Here is a 20,635-nt window from a genome sequence, read left to right on the forward strand (position 1 = left end):
TGTACAGGTCAAAGGTCAGGACAAAGGCATCTAACATAACAAGTATGCAGCACATTCATGTTGTGATAAATTACTATTGTCTTACCTTGGCTTGCAATGTTGGGGTCACGTAATGCCACACTGTCATAGGAAGGTCAGAGGTAAGATCGGGCCGATGGAGATAAATACTCTCTCATAATACTGTTGGAAGGTGAAATCATTTTATTTACACATCACATTTTCAGCAACAAGGCAGCTCAACATGCTTTTCATGACTTAGAAGGAAATGCAAACAAAACTACAAAACCAGAAGAAAAACAAACTGGAAACTACAAACTGGTTCTTAAGGTTTTATGAGAATAAATAGTCCATACCGGTAATTTATAAACTAGTATTAGTTTCTCTGGATTCTTGTTCTGATCAAACATTTGTTATGGGTCGATTTCTAGATTTGTACAACATAAAGTTAAATGTTGGTTTTCCATGCCTGATTCTTGTTCTGGATGGCCAAATAAACCAACAGGAGTTTCTCTAATATTAAAAGTATAAAGCTAAATGTTGGTCTAACATAGTTAGTGCTCCATGTTACATATTTACTTATAGAATGATGTTCTATTTTCCAGAACGTTCTTGATGTGGCAGAAATTTCTTTTTTTTTTACTTAAAATTTTATTGTGAAAAGTGCATGGACTTCCCCTGTTGTCTGATCATTTCAGACAGTAATACAATCCTCCGATCCTCTATTATTCCTCCAGCATCAAGACTTTTTACTTCACTGTTTTTTCTGCTCTCCGATATTTAAAGCCCTTATTGAAAGCAAAGAGAAACTAAAGTCAGAGTTCTTGTTTGTGTGCAAATTTGGCAAATAAGTCTGATCTGAAGTCCAAGTCGAGGTTTGTCCGTCTTCCACAGAGCGCTTGTGTGTGTTTTCAGTTTTTTCACATTTCTGTTTGGGTCTCTGCTGTTTCCAGAAACGGACTCAGAACTTGAAAAAACAGCCAGGCGTTTTCTGGCAGGAAGTTCATGTGTTTTTGGTGTCTGGAAAACAAACCGTTCCAAAAACGTTCCAGTTGTCAACCCACAATTGGCGACCGCTGTGCCGTCACCTAGCAACCTCAGCTGAACCCAGCCTCGTTACTTAGCAACATGGCCTTGCTGAGCTCCAGCTCGTTTGGTTGTACCACTGTACAATGGCTGCTGGAAAAGACAAGTGTCTTCTTGTTGCCTTGCCATCCGGAAACCACTTCCTGCATTTTTGCTGGTTGCGCAGGAGGTGTTACTTCCGCTTTTCGAAGATGTACTGTTGTATAATGGCACATTTTCACATATATAAAGGTCAGGTGTAAACATTGAGTTTGGGGGCGTGGCCAGCAGCAGATTGTTTTAATTTAAAGAGACAGAAGACTCAAAAGAGGCAGAACTGACAAAATAAAAACCTAATTATCTAAAAATGATTTTATGGAAAAAATGTTTATATGCTTGAAGCATAAAAGGTCACGAGTAAGGATCAATCTCACACATTAGGTCCTTATTATGAGATTCAGTCTCAGTACAATACTGTGGAAAATTTGAGGAGAGAAATTGAAGAGAAACACAACCATCACTTATTAATCACATTTATTTCATGATTGAATCTATAATGATTTTAAAGTCTTTAAATACATTTATTTTTTAACTACTGACTGTTAGAAAAGGTGTGATGAAAGAGTCATTTTTATTCTTTTTTTAAAGAAATCATGATGACCACAGCAACTTCTTCACACACTTAAACAGTTTTAGCCACTTTCTCCAAAGATAAAGACATTTTTTAAAACTTAAACAACAAATTAAAGCACATGCAGAATACTTTCTAAGGACAGTTCAGCATTTTGGTTGCCTTAAATTTCTATCAGCAAAATCCTGTCAGTCAGTCACTCTAACTCTGACAGATTATTTAACTTTCAAATAAAGACTAGCACCTAATAACTTATATATGTAGTTATGCATGTTTCTGTTAACTCATGTTAGGAATCCAGAGTTTCAAGTCGATGGCTGGACATTTCTGCAGGATGTTTGCTGCAGAGACTCAGGACTTTAGAAGATTTTGGTGACATTAGTAGCTGTAACAGAGGAAGTTTTTTCTCTCCAGGCAGTCTCTGGCCAGTAGGATGTTGCTGTTACCCTTAAGTATGGCCCCACAGCGTTGCCCCTTGGGGGGGCAATTCAGCAGGCCAGGGAACAACATAGCTTTCCTGTCTGTCCACAGCCATTCATCTCCCAGGAAACGCAGACCAGTCCAGACCTGCCAGAAGGAAGAGAAATTAAACTTTTCATGCCTGAAACTCCAAATCCGCAAATATTCCTCTACACTCAGTAAATAAGGTGAACAAAGAGAGAAAATGGCTCCAGAAAACAACATTTTCCTCTTTGGTGCCATGAAGTCGTCAGATTTTGCTCCATGTTTTGCAGGGATGGAGGTAAAACTGGTTCCTCCAGTACTTTACCTTTCTATTAAAATGTTGCTCTGCTTCCTCTTCGTAGCTGCTCATTCTGGCTGTGGACAAAGTTTACAGGTTCCCTGGTGTTTTTTTTTTCTCTCCTTTCTAAAAATTCAAAACCAATTAAACAATTTTCTGCAGTCAGATAATTGCAGACGGCACTTTAAGCCAGGACCAAACGCCACGTTGTTTTAGAAACACAATTTTACCATCATTAGCAACAACTTTGTATTTTCTCTGAGTCGGTGGCTCTGATAACTTATGTTGCTTTTAACTCGTGTTCAGCTTGTTGTGCATCTGCATGTGAGGAGGAAAGGAAGTTAAGTTTCTTGATTTTGTCTAAACTCTGGTGTCTCGAAGTCTCAGGAGCAGCTCAGTCAAACAGCTCCATCCCTGTTTCAAAAATAATTAGATATGAAAATGGATGTGAACCCACCTCTTCGGTGTCAGCCTCCTTCATTCTGTTGTCCATATATTTGGGTTTCTCTCCAGGCTTCAGGCTGAGCAGATTGAAGGAAAGGTTGCTGTTGGCCCCCAGGCTCAGGCAGTACTCCAACGCCTCCTCCCAGCTCTTATTCTGCTTCACCAGAATCACGTTGTCTGTGCAGAAGGACGGATGAAGGGTCTGGCAGTCTTCGGCAACCAGCTTCTTTGTTATTGAAGTGATGGTTACACATTTCTTGTTGCCATTCGAATCTAAGTTCCAGCGTTTGTCCTCCTTGAGGCCTGAACTCCATTTCCATGAGTTGTCTGAAGAAAAGAGTGAATAAATTTATCTCAGATGTTTCTTTCCAACTGAACTTGGAATGAGGAGAAGCTAAATAACTTCTGATACGACTGCAGCTCGTCTTCCTGCAAGCAGAAATCAAATCACTTTCTGATTCCTGAGCAACATTTGAGCCAAATCTGGTTTATTGGAAATCATTTTTAAACCTTTTGTTGTTTGTTTTTACCATTTCTGCGAAGTCCGATCCATATGGGAAAGTCTTGCTCACTGAAAAGCGTCATTTTGTCCTGTGTAAAAGTTGCCAGTCTCTGATTGATATCCTCGCAGTGCTCCTCCGCGTCAGACCAGGTCATCATCTGCTGAATCATGGTTATAGAGCCGTTGTTTGAATTCTGACACGCAGCAAATGATTTTGTTTCACAGTGTCTGCTATAAATCCTTAAAGCAAAAATATGAATAAAACAACTTAATGTTTCAAACCCTCGTATCCACATCTGAACAAAAACATTTAACTGGATTAATGACAGTGAATTCAAACAGTTTAACACGTCAGCCAAGCCCTAAAACGTCTTTACCTCCAAATATTTCTATAATCATATAGATATACTGTAGCAGAAATCAACTGAGCAATAACCACCACAGCTATAAGAAAATTAACTTTATCTGAATATGACAAAAACAACTCTGCAAAATAATTAAAAAATTACATTAATTAACTTATTAATTATATTAAGATTAAGACAATCTTGTCAGAGAGGTCAATGCAGATGAAGGAAAGCTTTACTAATGTTACGTTTTGTAGGAGTACATACATCATACATACATCAGAAATTGTACGTATGTGGTGAAACCAACACAGAATTGAAACTATAAAATGTTTCTGTCAGCGCTCTGTAACTGAAGTGGATCTTTTGCTACTTTGCAAATTAACTCAAACTCAGTCTGGATGCGATCAACAGTTTTTAAAGTCATGCCTCAGATTATTTATTTCAGAAAAACCAACAGTCTCACGTTACATTTTTTTGTTGTAGCTGATCACAGCGCAGTTTTCATTATTATCATTTTCTTGATTTGGGTCCCATTTGATCTGATAATCTCCTCCATTGATCCACTCCCACTGGTTTGCTGATTTTTTTAGACCAATCCAGGCGTTATACTCCGTCAGGTTCAGGCTGTCTGCATGTGCCTGGTTGTAGATAGTGGCCAAGTCCAAGTTTTTTCTGTAAGGACAAACTGTCAGTTATCATGTTTGTTCAATTGTCTTTCACACCTGAATCTTTACCTCACCTGTTGCATTTGCTCCTGAATAAAAAGTTCAAATGATTTAATGTTCTTAGAGGATTTCATGGGAAATAGAAAAACATTTCAGCTTAATGATGAGGCCTGGCACAGTAACACATTTTCCTGGATGATAAATGGTCCCAGAAGTTAATATTGTTGTTTTGAGATCATTTTCAAGTAATATAATGACATTATGGCATAATAATATATGTCAAACATCAATAAACTTAAAAGTGTAATGAACCAAAACACCAAACTGAAGACTTTTACCAACCTGTTTTTGGTAGAAAGAGAAAAAATATAAATTATGCAAATGGAAATTGTTGAGCACGTTTTAATTTGCCATGCAATTAATTGAAATATTGATTATTCCGGCAGGCCTATTAATGCTACAGACCGGATCGCTGGAAATCAAACTAAATGATAGCATTTGTTAACTCTAAAACAGAGAATAAAACAATTAACAGAAAACTTACTCTCTGCAGTATTGTTGTGCATCTTCCCAGGTGAGACCAAATTTCATCTGACGTTGTTCGATTGACAGAACTGATCCGGCTTCGGTTGCTGTGCCGACGGTGCTGAGGAAGAGGAGGATAGTCATCAGCGTAATGAGGATTCTCATCATGGTCAAACTTTGCTTTCTTCCTCAATTATTTAAAAACACGCATTCAAAGGAGCTCCAGCGGATTTGGTTGGAAAACTGTCCTGCGTCTTTTCACTGTTTATGGTTGAGCGTTTCCCATCGCAGAGGCTTAAGTGCAGCTGCAGCTCACACCACAGAACCACCTTCAGACGCATTTACATGAGAGGCACAAACAAGTAGTTAACATTCACACCGGTCTGAGGAAAACTTCCGAAGAATAGATTTGCCTGCAGGAAAATGAAGGCAGGATTTCCCTACGGCCTTCCAGGCTGGAAGATGACTGATTATCCAGCAGCAACTTTCACTTCCAACACATCGTATATTAGTTCAGAGATTAACTAATATACGAAGTGAAAGTCAATTACTCAAGTAAGAGTAAAAACGTATTTGGTAAAAAAAAAAAAAAAAATCTGCTCAAGTACTGAGTAACTGATCAATTTATCAATCATTTAAAAATGGACCAAAATATAAAGTTCAGTTGAAAATTTTGTTTTTCAAGGACAAAAATTACAATAATTTATATAAATAACAGAAAATAACAAAATCAGGCAAAATATACATTTGTATTTTTTATTTATTTATTTATTCAAAATCAGTTTTTTTCAATAAAAAAAACTTAGAAATTTGACCATAAACTACAGGTGTGTTTCTAGTGAATGTTTGGTTAAAACATGTTTGTTTTTTCATTCAGTGGGAAAAAAAAGAAATTTTATTCAAATAAGAGAAAAAATACTTCATAATAAAAGTACAGCGTAGTATAAATACTCCTAAAAGTGATTTTTTTTTCCCCAAAAAACTTACTCAAGCAATATAACTAGTTAGCCAAATCTTCAATTAATGTGATTGTTTCTGGTTTATTTCTCTGCCATGCTAATGGAGGAGTGCAGCCAAATCACATTCCTGTCGTTCTTAGGACCAAAAACACTTTAGCAGTCCTTTAAATAATGAGTTATTTCAGCTGAAGCATTTTTACAACACAAAGAAAACATATTTATTGCTTAATGGATTGCAGAAAGTTTGTCCAGTGAAGCTTATTCTAATACATTCAGGAAAAATGTTTTAGTTTTGGAGCTGGATAATATCTGAACTGACGCAGACAAGAGCAGAGCTAAACGCTGGATGAGGAATAAATGAAGTTACTGAGATTGAATCTGGTGTTTAGCGTCTCATCCCTCCCTGTGTTTAGCAGAGCTGGCTGCATGTCAGGCATGAATGTTTCTCAGATGTGTCACAGGTTTGTTGTTAGTGAGTGATGGAAACCGGATGGCTGTTGAGGGGAGGTGAGGCTCACAAACTCATTTTTCTTCTGCCTATCTGAGAAACCGTTCTGACAAACATTTGGTTTCACTGGAGAGAAAAAAACAGAATTTCTTAGAACGTAAAGCAGGAACATCAGGGAAAAGATGAAGTCGTTAAAATAAATATTGCTTTCTGAAACAATCTTGAGGATAATTTCCTAAGATGTTTCTGCTTCGAAGACAAACACGTTTCTAAATCAGACAGTTATGCAAAAGAAAAGTTTTCACTTTGTTGCAGTAGGAATTTAAAGACGACATTTCAAGATTTTAATACAACCTTTGTTGTATATATATATATATATATATATATATATATATATATATATATATATATATATATATATATATATATATATATATATATATATATATATATAAATAAAAATTCCCTTCTCACCCACCGCGGGTGGTTCTTATCCTCTGAGCCTCTACCAGAGGCCTGGGAACTTGAGGGTCCTGCAGTATCTTGGCTGTGCCAAGGACTGCACATTTCTGGACTGAGATGTCTGATGTTGTTCCTGGGATCTGTTGGAGCCACTGCTCCAGTTTGGGGGTTACTGCCCCGAGGGCCCCGATGACCACAGGCACCACTGTGGTCTTCACCTTCCAGGCCCTCTCCAGTTCTTCCCTGAGGCCCTGGTATTTCTCCAGTTTCTCGTGCTCCTTTTTCCTGATGTTGCAATCACTTGGTATTGCTACATCTATATATATATATATATATATATATATATATATATATATATATATATATATATATATATATATATATATATATATATATATATATATATATATATATATATATATATATATATATATATATATATATATATATATATATATATATATATATGCGATTTATAGTTTATGTGCTAAACTTTGCATAAAATTAAAGCTCATAGGAAATAACATTAATAACAAAGCTGACGCACTAACAAGAAGTTTTACTTTAACATAAATAAACACGTTTCTGGTTATTTCATGTATTGGATAGAGCATCCAGAAAGTTTAATCTAGTAAGAGTAGCAATAGTTCGTAGTAATATCACTCAAGTAACAGTAAAAATACTCCTGAAAGTACATTTTTTCCAAAAGGTTAGTTTCTACCTATATATAGCAAAATAACATAACTGAAATTTAGGAAAGGAGGAGAACAGTAAACCTGATGAACCATAAAATGTGACCCTTGACCTTTCCATCTGCCGCTGCAGTGATAAAGTGAGGTAAAGCTGAAAGAAAATAGCACTTGTTTATCCAAGTGGTTTGAGTTTGTAGGTGATGAAGACTGACTGACCGACTGTCTGCGTATGAAACCAGTAAAGCTGCTTTATTTTCTCCAAACCTCCATCAGTCTGAGCCTTTCTGTAACAATTCTTAAGATTTATGACGTGGAAAGCCTGACCCCGAGGACTCGTCGTTTCTTCTTCTACTGTATCGCCGTAGTGACTGAGAAAGTGGAAAAACAGCCATTCATCAACTTGGTGAAAAGAATAAGAAAACACATAAATTTCTTTGGCAGGGGCAGAGTGGCTTTTATTAATGGCAAGTCTTGTAAAAACCAACACTGACATATTTTCCACTTTTTAAGCCACTTTAAAGCTTCCCCAACCCTCAGCTCCGCGTTCCCCTTTAACAACAGCCCATCAATCAATCTCTGCTCTGAAACAACGACTTACTCCGGAAACACGACTTTCTTTCTCCTCCAAATATTTCAATTCTCTCCGATTAGCAGCTCTGTGCCTCGTCTTGACATCACTCACCTTGAATCCATTCCCTCATCTCTCTGGATCGAATCGGCAGAGGCTGCTATCTCGCATGAGACGCCGTCTTTATGGCGCAGCTGGCAGCACTTAGCGCAGTCAGAGTCTCTGGACCCAGAGCCAGAGCCAAGAGCCCAGCCGAAACACGAAGACAAACTCAGATGGGTTTCCTTAAACTGCTAAACTTTTAAAGATTGCAGTTTGTTCTGAACTTTAAAGAAATTGTAAAAAGCAAGGTGTTCCTGTGCTGATAGTTCCATATTAAACCAGCACAATTTCAAAGAAAGCAGTCAAAAGGGTTCAAGGTGGTCTGAGCTGAGACTTTTTACTAAACTCACTAAAACTCTAAAGGATTCAGGGTTTTAGCTTCTATCAGTAAAGAAAACGTCCACAACTGGGAAAATAAAACTGGAGCTCTATAGGATTAGACAGAAAGTTTGGTTTATATGTGACACATGTGAAGAATCTCTTCCAAAGCAGCAGGTTGAGCCCTGCAGCATGCACCTGCCTGTTAACAAGATGCTAAAATCAAATGCCTTTCAGAATAACTGCTGCTGCCCATCAACCTGGGAAAGTCGTGAGATGACATTTGAAGTGGGACTGTTATGTAAGATCACCTCTTTTTTTAAATTTATGCTATGTTGCAATGTTATTCATTCATCCAAAACATCTTGTTTTGATTCTGTCATGCAGCAATTAGCAAACACCTGGTGGAGCTGAGCGTCTGCTGACCTCATCTTATCTGTCCAGGGCTGCTAAAACTGGTTGTAAACAGCATGGTGGAGGAGCATTGTTGTGATACGGCAGGAGCTTCTTAAAGAGACAAAGGCCAAATTTCAAGCCATCAAATTGCAAAGTCAAATTTCTTTTGAGTCACATCTGATATCTGCAGTATTTTTATAACAACGGAAAGCAATGTTGTTATTTGATTGTGCTATAAAATGGCACAATGGCTGGAAAATGCATAATACTTCCCCTTTCTAATAACTCCACAGGCCTCAGATAGCAGGAATGACAATATTCATAAGATATTACAAAAAGAATGAGTTTTTTTTGTTTGTTTGTTTTGTTGAAAGAGACAGCCTCTTCTTTTCAACTGTTAGTTTCCATCTATAATCCGCTCAGATCTTCTGTTTGTGTTGTAGTTTGGCCGCCGTCCAGCAGAGGGCGCCGCTGGTTATCCTCTGCCGAAGCCAGTTAGGAATAAAGATGGCGACGCGGCGCCATAATATAACAGGAAAGAGAAACGGTCCAAACAGAGTGAGGGATGAATCATTCACTTTATGTTTATGTTTAGAAATATAAACTCGACAAGTTCCCAAAGTTTTCACCTTAATAGTTATTCAAACAACGCATTTATTTTTTAGTTTAGCTTATTATAAAAAATTAAGCTCTTTATGTTGAGAAAAGAATAAACTCTGAAGAAAATGCCAATGTCAACTCATTAGTTGATTGACCTGATCAATCAACTTTAGATTAACTCATTAATTGATAACTTGCATCCCTAATATCATTACAGTGAGGCATTACAGTGGCTCAGTCAAAGTCCAGACCTTGACCTGAGTGAAATCCTGAGGAGGAAAAAATCAGAAGGTTTGTGCAAAAACTAATGTCTGCAAATAATTCTCTACAATAACGTGACAAACTAAAAATACTAAATACTCCTACAAATGACTCCACAAGCTGTTCAATGACTCGGTTTGTGTTGCACTCTGATTCCCCGTCTTACTGTTTCTGGTTGCCTTGTTGAGTTCGGTGATCGGTCTCCCACAGTCAGCCTCGCTGTTTCAACACTCGCCCTGTGTGGAGAGCTGTGGGAGTGTTGCTGTAGCGACCACTTTGTGAAGTGTTGGCGAGCGTTTCGGGCTCCTGCAGGATTTTGGGGGAGGGAACGCAAGAAATGTCTGTGTGCATGCATGTGTGTGGAAATCAGTGTTGGCTGGAAGTGCCTGAGTGACCTCATGCACATCTGTGTGCTGATCAGCGGAGAGAGCTTTTACAGACAAAGTTTCACTCATGTCTGTGAGCAGCAAGCCTCCACTGGAAGCCGTTTAAAGGAATAAAATGATTAAAAGCAAAACTAAACCCAGAGCCGGAGCGTCATTTGCCGTGTGACTCGGATCGGCTTGCCGCCTCCAGCAGCTGCTCCTGTCCTGAGTTGCCATATCTTATTCATAACCTGCAGAACAGTAACTGGATCCAACAAACTCATTAGGCTTCCAGTGTTGTTTTCACACTGCAAAAACACTCAAATCTTACCAAGTATTTCTAGTGCAAATACCTTAGTACACTTGTACTAAGAGAAAACTAACAAAACATTTTAGCCAACAATAGGAGCTTGTTCTAAGTCAATAATCCATCGTTGAAAATGAACTAGTTCCTTTGGCAGATTATTTTCTTATTTCTCATGTACTAACTAACATATTTGGATCAGCTGGAGGTTGTTTTTTTTTTTGGCAGATCTGGACCTGTGAAGACGCTGTTGCAATAATCAATGCGACTAAAGATAAACGCATGGATGAGTTTCTCTAATCCTGGAAATGTTCTTCAGCTGATAGAAGGCCGACTTTGTAACTGTCTTTATGTGGCTCTGATGGCTCAGACCTGATTGTTTTTACTTCAACATATTTAGAGGAGCGCAGAAAGAACCTCATAATAATCATAACAGTTGCCGATTTCATGCGCTTAGCCTCCATAAGTCCTTGGATGATATGAATGTGTGTAAAACTGGCCTGCAGGGAATAACAAGCAGGCTTGTTCTAGGAGCACATTTACATCACTCAGGGGTATAGCAAAATAAAAAGTGTAAAGTTTATCCTCCTGCCTAGCTAAGATCATAAACTTTGCATGTTGAAAAACAGATAAAATGTAAATTTTTGTGCAGATTTATAAACTAGTTCCAATGTATTGCCCAAATCCCAAAGTTATCCAGAATTTTTAAAATTTAGACTCATTTTTTTATTCAACTAAGAAGTTTGTTTCTGATAGAAAATTAGATTAAAAAACAATTAAACACGAAATCTGTTTAGAAAACTGTTTGTTTTTGTTTATATTTTATTTGAGAATTCTATGAAAAACTTATTTATACCTTTCTCAATAATCTGAAATTATAGCTGACATATCATTGTTATTATTGTTTTGCTATAATAAAAAGTTTTTGCAGTCGGAATGCCTCCTTTCCATCACCCTAATGTTTAGCCTGGATTCTTGAAATGATTCAAGTTAAAAAGTTAATATAACTTCCAATACAGAAAACATGTTAGTGATACTAAAACATTGATTACCAGCTTAAATGCATGCAACTTGCTAAAAAATATATATTGCTCCATATTTCTCAAATATTAGAGGTAAAACATTTATAATCTATTTTAATCCAGTACTACAGGAAATTAATGGTCATTTATATTTTGCATTGTTGTATCTCCATCATATTAAGTTTATTGGAGCAGCATACTTCAGCAGCAAGACAGTTTAAAGTGCTTTACATGTAAAAAAGACAAAAATTAAAAAAGAAATTGGAGCTTTACTTTTCTAAATGCACCATGTTTAGCCTGAAATTAAAGAAAGATGTGGTGCATTTTATATTTCAGCAGCATGTGAAGACATGCAGATTTAGATAAATACTGCTTCCTCTGACACTGTAATCTAATCTGCATATTTTAGAAAATTCTGTGGCATGAACAAAGCAACTCAGAGATGCAAAATATACAGTGAACATGGGAGTGTTACGAAATGCTGTGCGAAATTATACTGTACAAAAATAAACCCTTCATTTGGTTGTACCAAGTGATGCAATGGATTCAGTGACTTCTTCAACCTTTTCAACCTTTCCCTCACACCTGTCCTGGAAAACTGCAACATAATTAAAGCATTAGCATGTCGGTTATACCAACATACACACACTGCGCAAAATGAGAATCCATAAATGATACATGTATTTTGTACACATGAAAATAAATGAAAGTAAATCCATGTAAAAGAAGTTTATATGCTGGAAGGCGACATTATGCTTCCTTGAACAGATTAGGATAGACGAATAGGTGACATAAAACATTTTTGTAGAAAATCCTTCTTCGTCCTCACTCAACTCATCCTCTTTCAGGATGAGTTGAGTGAGGACGCCGCCCCCCAACTCAATGTTTACCTTCACATGTTGAAATGGCTGCAAACAGATCTGCAATTACACAATTGAACATCTTTGAAAAGCAGAAGTGGAGCCTCCTGTACAACCAAAAAAGAATGCACCAAGTGGTTTCCGGATGATGAGTCAACAACAAAACACTTGTCTTTTCCAGCGGCCATTGTACAGGACATACAGTGGGAAAACTGTTGGAGCAACAGCATCAAAACAGGGACCTAAAAAGGCTCAACATCCTAATAAGGAAGACTGGTTCTGCTCTGGTTCTGCTCTGGTTCTGCTCTGGTTCTGCTTTGGTTCTGCTCTGGTTCTGCTCTGGTTCTGCTCTGGTTCTGCTTTGGTTCTGCTCTGGTTCTGCTCTGGTTCTGCTCTGGTTCTGCTTTGGTTCTGCTCTGGTTCTGCTCTGGTTCTGCTTTGGTTCTGCTCTGGTTCTGCTCTGGTTCTGCTCTGGTTCTGTTCTGGTTCTGCTCTGGTTCTGCTCTGGTTCTGCTCTGGTTCTGCTTTGGTTCTGCTCTGGTTCTGCTTTGGTTCTGCTCTGGTTCTGTTCTGGTTCTGCTCTGGTTCTGCTCTGGTTCTGCTCTGGGGCGCCTGAGGAACCTCTGGAGAGGATTATGCAAAGGATTCTTAATAAAATCAAGAACTTTATGGACAACCCTGACATGAGGCTTGAGAAAACAGTATCTTCAGTCAGAGGCTTCTTCAGATTTGCTGTAATACAGACAGCTAGAGGAAATATCTCCTGCCAGCAGCCATCACAGTCTTCAATAACTCTGAAGAATCTTAATTAATGAGTTACAGTTTCTGAAGTGAACTGAATTGAAAACCAGCTGGCCAAACATGCTGGAACTCAGCTGGGGTTGCTAGGTAACGGCAGAGTGCTCGTCCAGTGTGACTTCACCGATGGAAGGTTTTTCATACAACAAATTTTCCAGACACCAAAAGAAGAAACTTACAGTCGGAGAACAGCTGGGTGTTTTTTTTTTAACTGTTTTAGATTCAGTTGAAAATTGAATACAAGTATAAAAATGTTCAAAATGCTTCCTCTGTAAAAACGTTTTGAGCATAAACATTGAGGCAACAGGAAGTGGATACATTTCAGTGCTATTCATTGTTAAATAGAAGGGAAAAAAATACTTTTTGTTTCAATACATATGAAGAAAACAACTCCAGCAACACAGACACAACCCCCCTAATTACGCTTCCCTCTGGAATTACAATGTACACAATATTGCCACAGATCCACTGTTATGATATCATCTTACTGCCCCTCTGGGAGAGTCACATGACCTCTGTTCAGAGGAGGGGTCGGGCGGGGGTCAACTGCTTCAATGAAAACCACATGGAGGGAGGAGAGAGCTGTGACTAAGTGGAGAGGGAGAACCCAACATGAGCAACACGGCAGAAAAGTGGGGAACGGAGAGCAGCAGCAGGGACGGGTTGAGGCTCAGCAACCAGGACCAGAACCAGGACAACGGACCACAACCAGCCAACATGTCAGGGTCCATCAAGAGGAGAAACTCCAGCAAGCAGCTCCTGCAGAACCTCATCAGGTGAGACGCAACACAACTCCGGGTCGTCACCTGCAGGATGGAGCAATAATAAATTAGGATCTATTTCATTACTGTTCACTCAGGAAAAGATCAGCAAAAACTGTAACCAGCTACAAAAGGAAATGTGCAACTATTTTACCAAAGTAAAGCATAAGAGACCCAAAAAATGTGGAAATATGTACAAAATTGAACTCTGAAGTTTTACTTCCAGATCCCAGAGGAGAAGCTGATTCAATATTTAAATATTGGACACTTGTGTAAATTTAGACTAAGTCCATCGATAATAAATAACTAATGTTTGTTTGTACAGATTTATTCAATAAATTACAATATTACTGAAAACTTCATCACGAAGTGAAACTCGTATTGATGAATGTTTGAAAGTCTTTCTTTCTAATTATGATCATTTTCTACTTACATCTCATGAAAACATAACATTTAAAATCAAAATATTGCATCAAACCAAAAAAATATTTAATACATAAATGTGGGCTCAATGAAAAGTTGATTTAGTGGCTGATTTTCATCTGGAAGCATATTCTAATTTATCTGACTGATGACTCAGACAAAATAATTTCACAAAACACAATATAAAGATGAATTATGCACAAAATAACAGGATAACTGAATAGTTTTTTTAAATGAACATATAAGAAAATAATATTTTACTTTGTTTTTTTATCTGGGATTTTGTTTTTGCTATAAAAATTCAGGGAAACGTTTTAACATGTTTCCCATTTCCCTTTCATTAGAAACACATGTGAACTGCAATGAAAAACAACAATACTGCTAAATAACAGCTGTTGTTTAAACAGCTTCACCATCAGTATAAATAAGAGACATGAAGGCTTCTAGTCCGTTCTGCTGAACCTGGCGCCGATTCACTAAAATATACCATTTATTTTCATAAAGTAAATTAAATATAGAAGCTGAGCACAAAAAAAAAAATAATACATGGAAAGTTTTTTTGGCTCCTAGTAAAGGTTTGGATCAACGTCTGAATTCATCTACAGATGTAAACTGTCTACAATGTTAGACATGTAAAGTTAAGTTGTACTTTAAAAGAGGGATTCTTCTTTGTTTATTCTCTGGTTAATTGTGAATTTCCAGTCAGTGTTTCATTGAAATAGATACAGATTTTATTGCACACTAGAGCAGCTTTTTTCCCCATGTGGCTTTAGGGTGCAGTACCAACGATGAACACCAGGGTATTTATCTAATTGCCCCTGGGTGTAGTAGCTGGTACACGCTGTTCAGTTTTAAAGCTCATAAAGGACCTTATAAACATCAGAGTTGGTATTTTAGTGAGTATCAGCTGCGTATTTAAAGCAAAAAGCACAATTTGAAAACAGACAATAATCATTAAATTAAAAAAGTCGGTAAATGGCCGACGGCTCCGAGTCGAGTTCACATCCAGTAGAGAGGAGAACATGATCTGGATTTTCATTCAGTTGTTACGAAATCTGTTTTAGAACCTTTGAATACATAATATGTATCATATTCACTGATTTTATTTCAGTTTATTTCTGTTCAGTTTGATTACGATGAACATATAAAACTATAGACTTTATGGACTCAGTACATGTTTGTGGCTCGTTTCTTCTTCTTGTTTTCGTCATGTAAAGCATCTTGGCTTGCTTTGCTGCTGAACTGTGCTATGCAAATGAACTTCTGTTGCCTTTTGCATGAGTCAGAGTGACGAAGGTCAGCCTGTGGTTCTGCTGAGGTCAGCAGGGCCGAGCTCAAATCGTGGCAGTGACACACGCCACGGCTTCTGCAACAGACGTCATTTTCTTGAGCGGCAGCTCATACCAGCTGCCACTAGGGGGCCAGAGAGCGTCCGAGCCGCCTAACCGATGGCGGCTGTATGCGTGTCTGTAGCCGTGGCTTTATGTCACCAGCAGAGTCACTTCAGCTGCCGCTGAAGCTATTTGAATTTGCTGTTTCCCTCTGAGGCGATGTTCAGGTTGCTGTCATAGTTGCGGCCTTTGGATTCATATCAGGCCAGTTTTCTGGTCAATCAAGCCCACCATGATAATTGATGTTGTTGGTACTTTTGGTAATGATCTAGAATGCTATCCAGGTCTTTTTCTCCGTAGCCCAGTTCAAAACTGACGTTTTGATTAACCCTGAATGCCTCTGTCTGCTGACTCCTGACGACTTTTAATCCTCACAAAACTCCTTTTTTTCTTCTTTGTCCTTCCACTAAAATTTCTGCTAATATTTTTTAGTGGCTTCTGGATAACAGCTGAATAACATACAATAAAAATATGTATTTTTTAATCATAAATTTGTTAAAAATATATATCTGTATTTTAGTAGTTAAAATATTAAATGTATTATTATATTAAGCAATATTATAATAACTCAGCTCACTGGGTTTTTATAAGCTGTGAGAATAAAGTTATTAAAATTGATACAAATAGTAATTATTTATTGAGATGCACCATGATTAAATTAACACAAAAAAACAATCAATACCAATTATTGATTTCAATACTTTATTATTCTTACAACAGATGCTGGTTTTGTTATACAGAACCATTGAGATTTGCTGTTGCTTTATTAAAACTGTGTGAAGAAATGCCTTTTAAAAGTTCTCTTAATTATAAAACATGTTCGCATTGAAATCATTTAACTGTTTCTTTTTCTACAAAACTCATTCAAATAGACATTAAATAAAATAAAACAGTTTTCAGACACATTTTGTCCTCATCGAACTCAGATTGCATCAAACCAGACCAGCTGTTTTTTACAGCCCATGTGTGTTTCCAGTGAAAAACCTGGAGCTCATAATTTGGTTTTGTTTTCATCGTTCCTGCTCTTTCTGTGGCTCTTTCTCAGCCCTTCCTCATTGTCAGTGATTTCCTCTTTATGGTGGAACATTTCTGAGTGACTTCACTGAAAATGACACCGATCTCTAACTTCAATGGCTTCCTTTATAACTGCAACCTCCTTAATGGCCATGACATCATCTGGCTGCGTTCGCACACAAAGAGACGGCCGTCCCCGAGGCCTCCATTGCCTCATTGTTGAAGTGGTGGAAAATGTGATGTTTGTCAGACGGATCTCCTCTATAATTTGCTTGCACATAAAAACTCCACATCATCATGTTAAAAGTTCGGAGTGGGGTAGCGACTACTCACATTTACTTTAGTAGCTTCTTGAAAAAAACAATGTACTTTTTACTTTTACTGGAGTATGTTTTAGCTAAAGTTGCACCACACACAGACACACACCTGCAGTTCTTGTTATTGTTGTTACTTTTTGTGATTTTCCACTTGTTTTATTTTTATTTTGGTTCTTCTGATGATGTAGTTTTTAAATATTAAATGATTAATTATTCGCTCAGTTACTCAGTAATTGAGTAAACTTTTTACCAGATACTTTTTTTTACTCTTACTTGGGTTATTTCTTAGATGCCTACTTTTTAATCCTACTTAAGTGATTTTATTATGAAGTATTTCTGCTCCTACCTGAGAGAATTTCTGGATTTTCTACCCACTGAATGAAAATCAAACATGTTTTTTAACCAAAAATTTTCCAGACACAGACACACACCTTCAAGTTTTTGATGAAGTTTCTGAGTTTTTTATTGGAAAAAACCCCTCAATTTTTATGATTTTCCACTTTTATTTTGGTCCAATTGATTATGTAATTTTTAAATATTAGGTTCAGTTTCTGAGTCCGTTCTGCAAAAGTCGCAGCGTTCCTCGGGGACGCGTCGCAGGCCAGACTGCGCTGCAATGTGGTGTGGCCTGCAGCCCTGCATATTTTCAGAGTGACTAAATTAGCTGACCCAGACAATACGCCTATCACATCCTGCCAGTTTTACAGTGCAGATGGTTCATGATACATTCGCCTCTGCAATTAGCAGGTAATTCACAAGGTGCAAATTGGTGTGTTGGTGTCACATTTGGCACGCAGCTCGGTTTGAAACGGAGTGTGGTCAACAATAAAACTCTGCCACATACAATGCAAAAAATGAGATGAAAACGCTGCTTAAAGGAAACAGTCACTTTATTCCTTCTTCACTGTGATTCTTCTCCACACTTTCATTTTGTTTTATCATCCTAAGTTAATTCAATTATACTAAACCTTTACTTAAAACATGATCTGAATTTCCATTGCTTCAAAATTCCATTCATGAGATGAATTTCTTCTTGTAGTAGCGCCACCTAGTGTGTAAACTGCACCGACATTCATAAATGACTTTCCCTCCCAAAAGAAAAGGTGCAACTTTAACTTTAACAGTTTACAATAAAGCTCCCATAATAGGTGGCTAATAAGTATGTTATAAATTCATCTATAAGCACTTTATAAATCATTAATAACTGCAAAATAAACAGTTAATAATGATTTATAAAGTATTTTTGGATTATAAACGTAACTATTTATTAGCCATCCATAAGGTTAGCCATATTGCAAAGTACACTTTAACTAAATAAGACTCACCTTTGAAGAGGACAATTTGTTACGAACACAGATACTATCACCTGTAAGAGTCGCATAAATAAAAACAGAAACAAAAAATCCAAACTCCTGTTACTGAAAAGTTCTTAGGCTAATGATGCCTAACTTTTCTATAAAATTAAGTATTTTTTATTCTTATTTTTCATCCAGTTGGAACAAACCATCGTCAAATGTTTGCATACGATCAGAAACTGAAAGGCGTTTATCTTATTATAATGACTAAAAATGACTAAAACAGGGAGCTTTAACTTATTACAAATGTAGAAAAAAATAATATTAATGAGAGAAACGTTTGTAAGAGTTGGTGCATGTTGAATATCTGCCATGTTTAATGTTTTTTGTTTTACAAAAATTATGACACTTTTGTGTTTCCATAAGCCCATATCTCACTCTGAACTTCTTATTTGTGCTGAATGAAAACAAGCAGCGTCTCATGCTTCTTATTAAAAGCCCTTCCTGCATTGCTGTGGTGTGGAGTGCGTTAAAGCGTTTGTTTACTGTATCACTTAACAAAAAAGACATAAAAATACATGTATGGATAGATACTTTTCTGACTGATGGGGATTTTATTTGATTAAAGTAAACTTCAATTAATTACAGTCCTATGTTAAAACTCAGTTTGTCAACCAGATTTTAAGAAGGAGACAAATATGCAGATTTTCTGGAATATCTACTAAATGACTCCATCTGTAATAAAATGTAGAAATGCATCACTATTAAAGTGTTTTCCTTGTTCTCTGAGTTGTGCAGGATAATAAAAGGTTTATTATCCCCAAAGGAATCAGGCAAAAAGCTGCAGATTGTTTATGATTTATAATCTACCATAAATTGTGGTGCCTGGGTTCAAATGTGAATCCAATCAATATGAACTTTTATCTCTTTGTGTTGCTTCAGTCAGCTGTGATGAGAGCCAGATGATCCAACCTGATCCCCTGCGGATCCATTCAAATCCAACAGAACCAGAACTTTCCGATCACGGTTCCACTGAATCCTGAGATGTTTGATGAAAATCCCACATAGAAATAATCCTTCTCATTTCCTTACTCGTGTATACAGATGTTGGCACTTTTAGTCCGTTTTAGTATTCTGCACTGAATCCAAACCTCACTGTTCCGGGATAAAATTAAATTGCGACCTTGTTTTATTCATTCATTACCAATAGTATTGGTATGTTCTTGCTGAATACTGAGATGTTCTGCAATTCTTTCTCCAAGCAACATTAAAATAAACACTTTCATACCGACTGATTTGGCTCATTTCCTCCTGCACCATTTCAAAGTTTATGCATTTGATGGGAGCGATGTGCCACATTTTTAAGATTTGGACATAGAAATTGAGCTTTTAAAACCTTTATTCAAACTCAAACGTATCTGATTGGGATTTTTGGTGATAAAGCAACACAAAACAGTGTCACAGTCAAGAAAATCAGTGTTTTAGTTCCTTCAGAATATTTCTAATTACTAAATCCTACTTTGTGTAATTAAATATATATATAGTGTAATTTTTAAAAAAATTTATACATACATATATATATATAAATTATATATAATAAAATCCCATAACCTTGCATACAGGGAGGTTTTCAGTTGCGACGTATCAGAATGTAATTTTTATTTGCTAAAATCATTTATTTCTTTTCCCAGCAACCCTAATATTTTGACAGTTCCTGCTCATCCATCCTTCCTCTGCAGCATTATCTCAGCTGCCGCTCCTCATCCGTTTCCTGTGGGTTTTTTTCCAGTGAGGTTCAGATCAAGTCAAACCTTTCAGCAGCTGAATCAAGTTTATCCAGATGTTCTTGCACAATAAAAGCAGTTTTAATTAGTCCCGCTGGAGGCTTCTTCCAAAAACAAAGTGTTTTCTTTCACGCCACATAAACTTTTCCACAGATTCATTCTTTATCCCATCAAATTAAAAATATAAATTACGAGGATATTATTATGTGTGTCTCACTTTCAGTTTGATGTCTGAGAAGGTCATTTTTTGTTACCTGGTTTACAGCCATTAGTTCATCTATTAAAAAAATGATGGCAGAAATGTTTCTGCAGTGAATCATTGAGTTTTGCAGAAGAAAACTTTAGGAGTTTTAAAAATGTACTTGCTGAAAAGGGGAGAAAACAAACCTGGCATGTTTGGAAACAAACAAGAGTCTCGATGCTGCTGCTTTTTAAGACGTTCCTCAGGAGATGTACTTATTGTACATCTTCTCCCTGGAAAACGTTATTTCACCGGGTTATGTTCTAGTTAGGCGTGCTAAATGCTTTGGTTGGAGAACAACCAGTAAACCTGTTACCTGGCTGTTCCTTATTC

General features: G+C 37.1%; 1 protein-coding gene and 1 pseudogene across 1 annotated transcript; one reads left to right on the top strand and one right to left on the bottom strand.

Annotated features, from left to right (window-relative positions):
* Positions 1-1,579: 1,579 nt before the first annotated feature.
* LOC129354056 (uncharacterized) lies at positions 1,580-8,289 on the bottom strand. The gene is made up of 6 exons (XM_055023533.1): positions 8,165-8,289; positions 4,941-5,042; positions 4,200-4,403; positions 3,410-3,621; positions 2,893-3,206; positions 1,580-2,260 (listed from the first exon to the last, which is right to left on the bottom strand). The coding sequence occupies exons 1-6, from the start codon at positions 8,173-8,175 to the stop codon at positions 2,072-2,074; spliced, it is 1,032 nt and encodes a 343-aa protein (XP_054879508.1). The 5' UTR covers positions 8,176-8,289; the 3' UTR covers positions 1,580-2,071.
* Positions 8,290-13,682: 5,393 nt separating this feature from the next.
* The window catches only part of LOC129354119 (non-muscle caldesmon-like), a 36,033-nt pseudogene continuing 29,080 nt past the window's right edge, over positions 13,683-20,635 (top strand).

Source organism: Poeciliopsis prolifica, unplaced genomic scaffold, assembly GCF_027474105.1.
Source record: "Poeciliopsis prolifica strain line A6 unplaced genomic scaffold, Auburn_PproV2 SCAFFOLD103, whole genome shotgun sequence".
Lineage (NCBI taxonomy): Eukaryota > Metazoa > Chordata > Actinopteri > Cyprinodontiformes > Poeciliidae > Poeciliopsis > Poeciliopsis prolifica.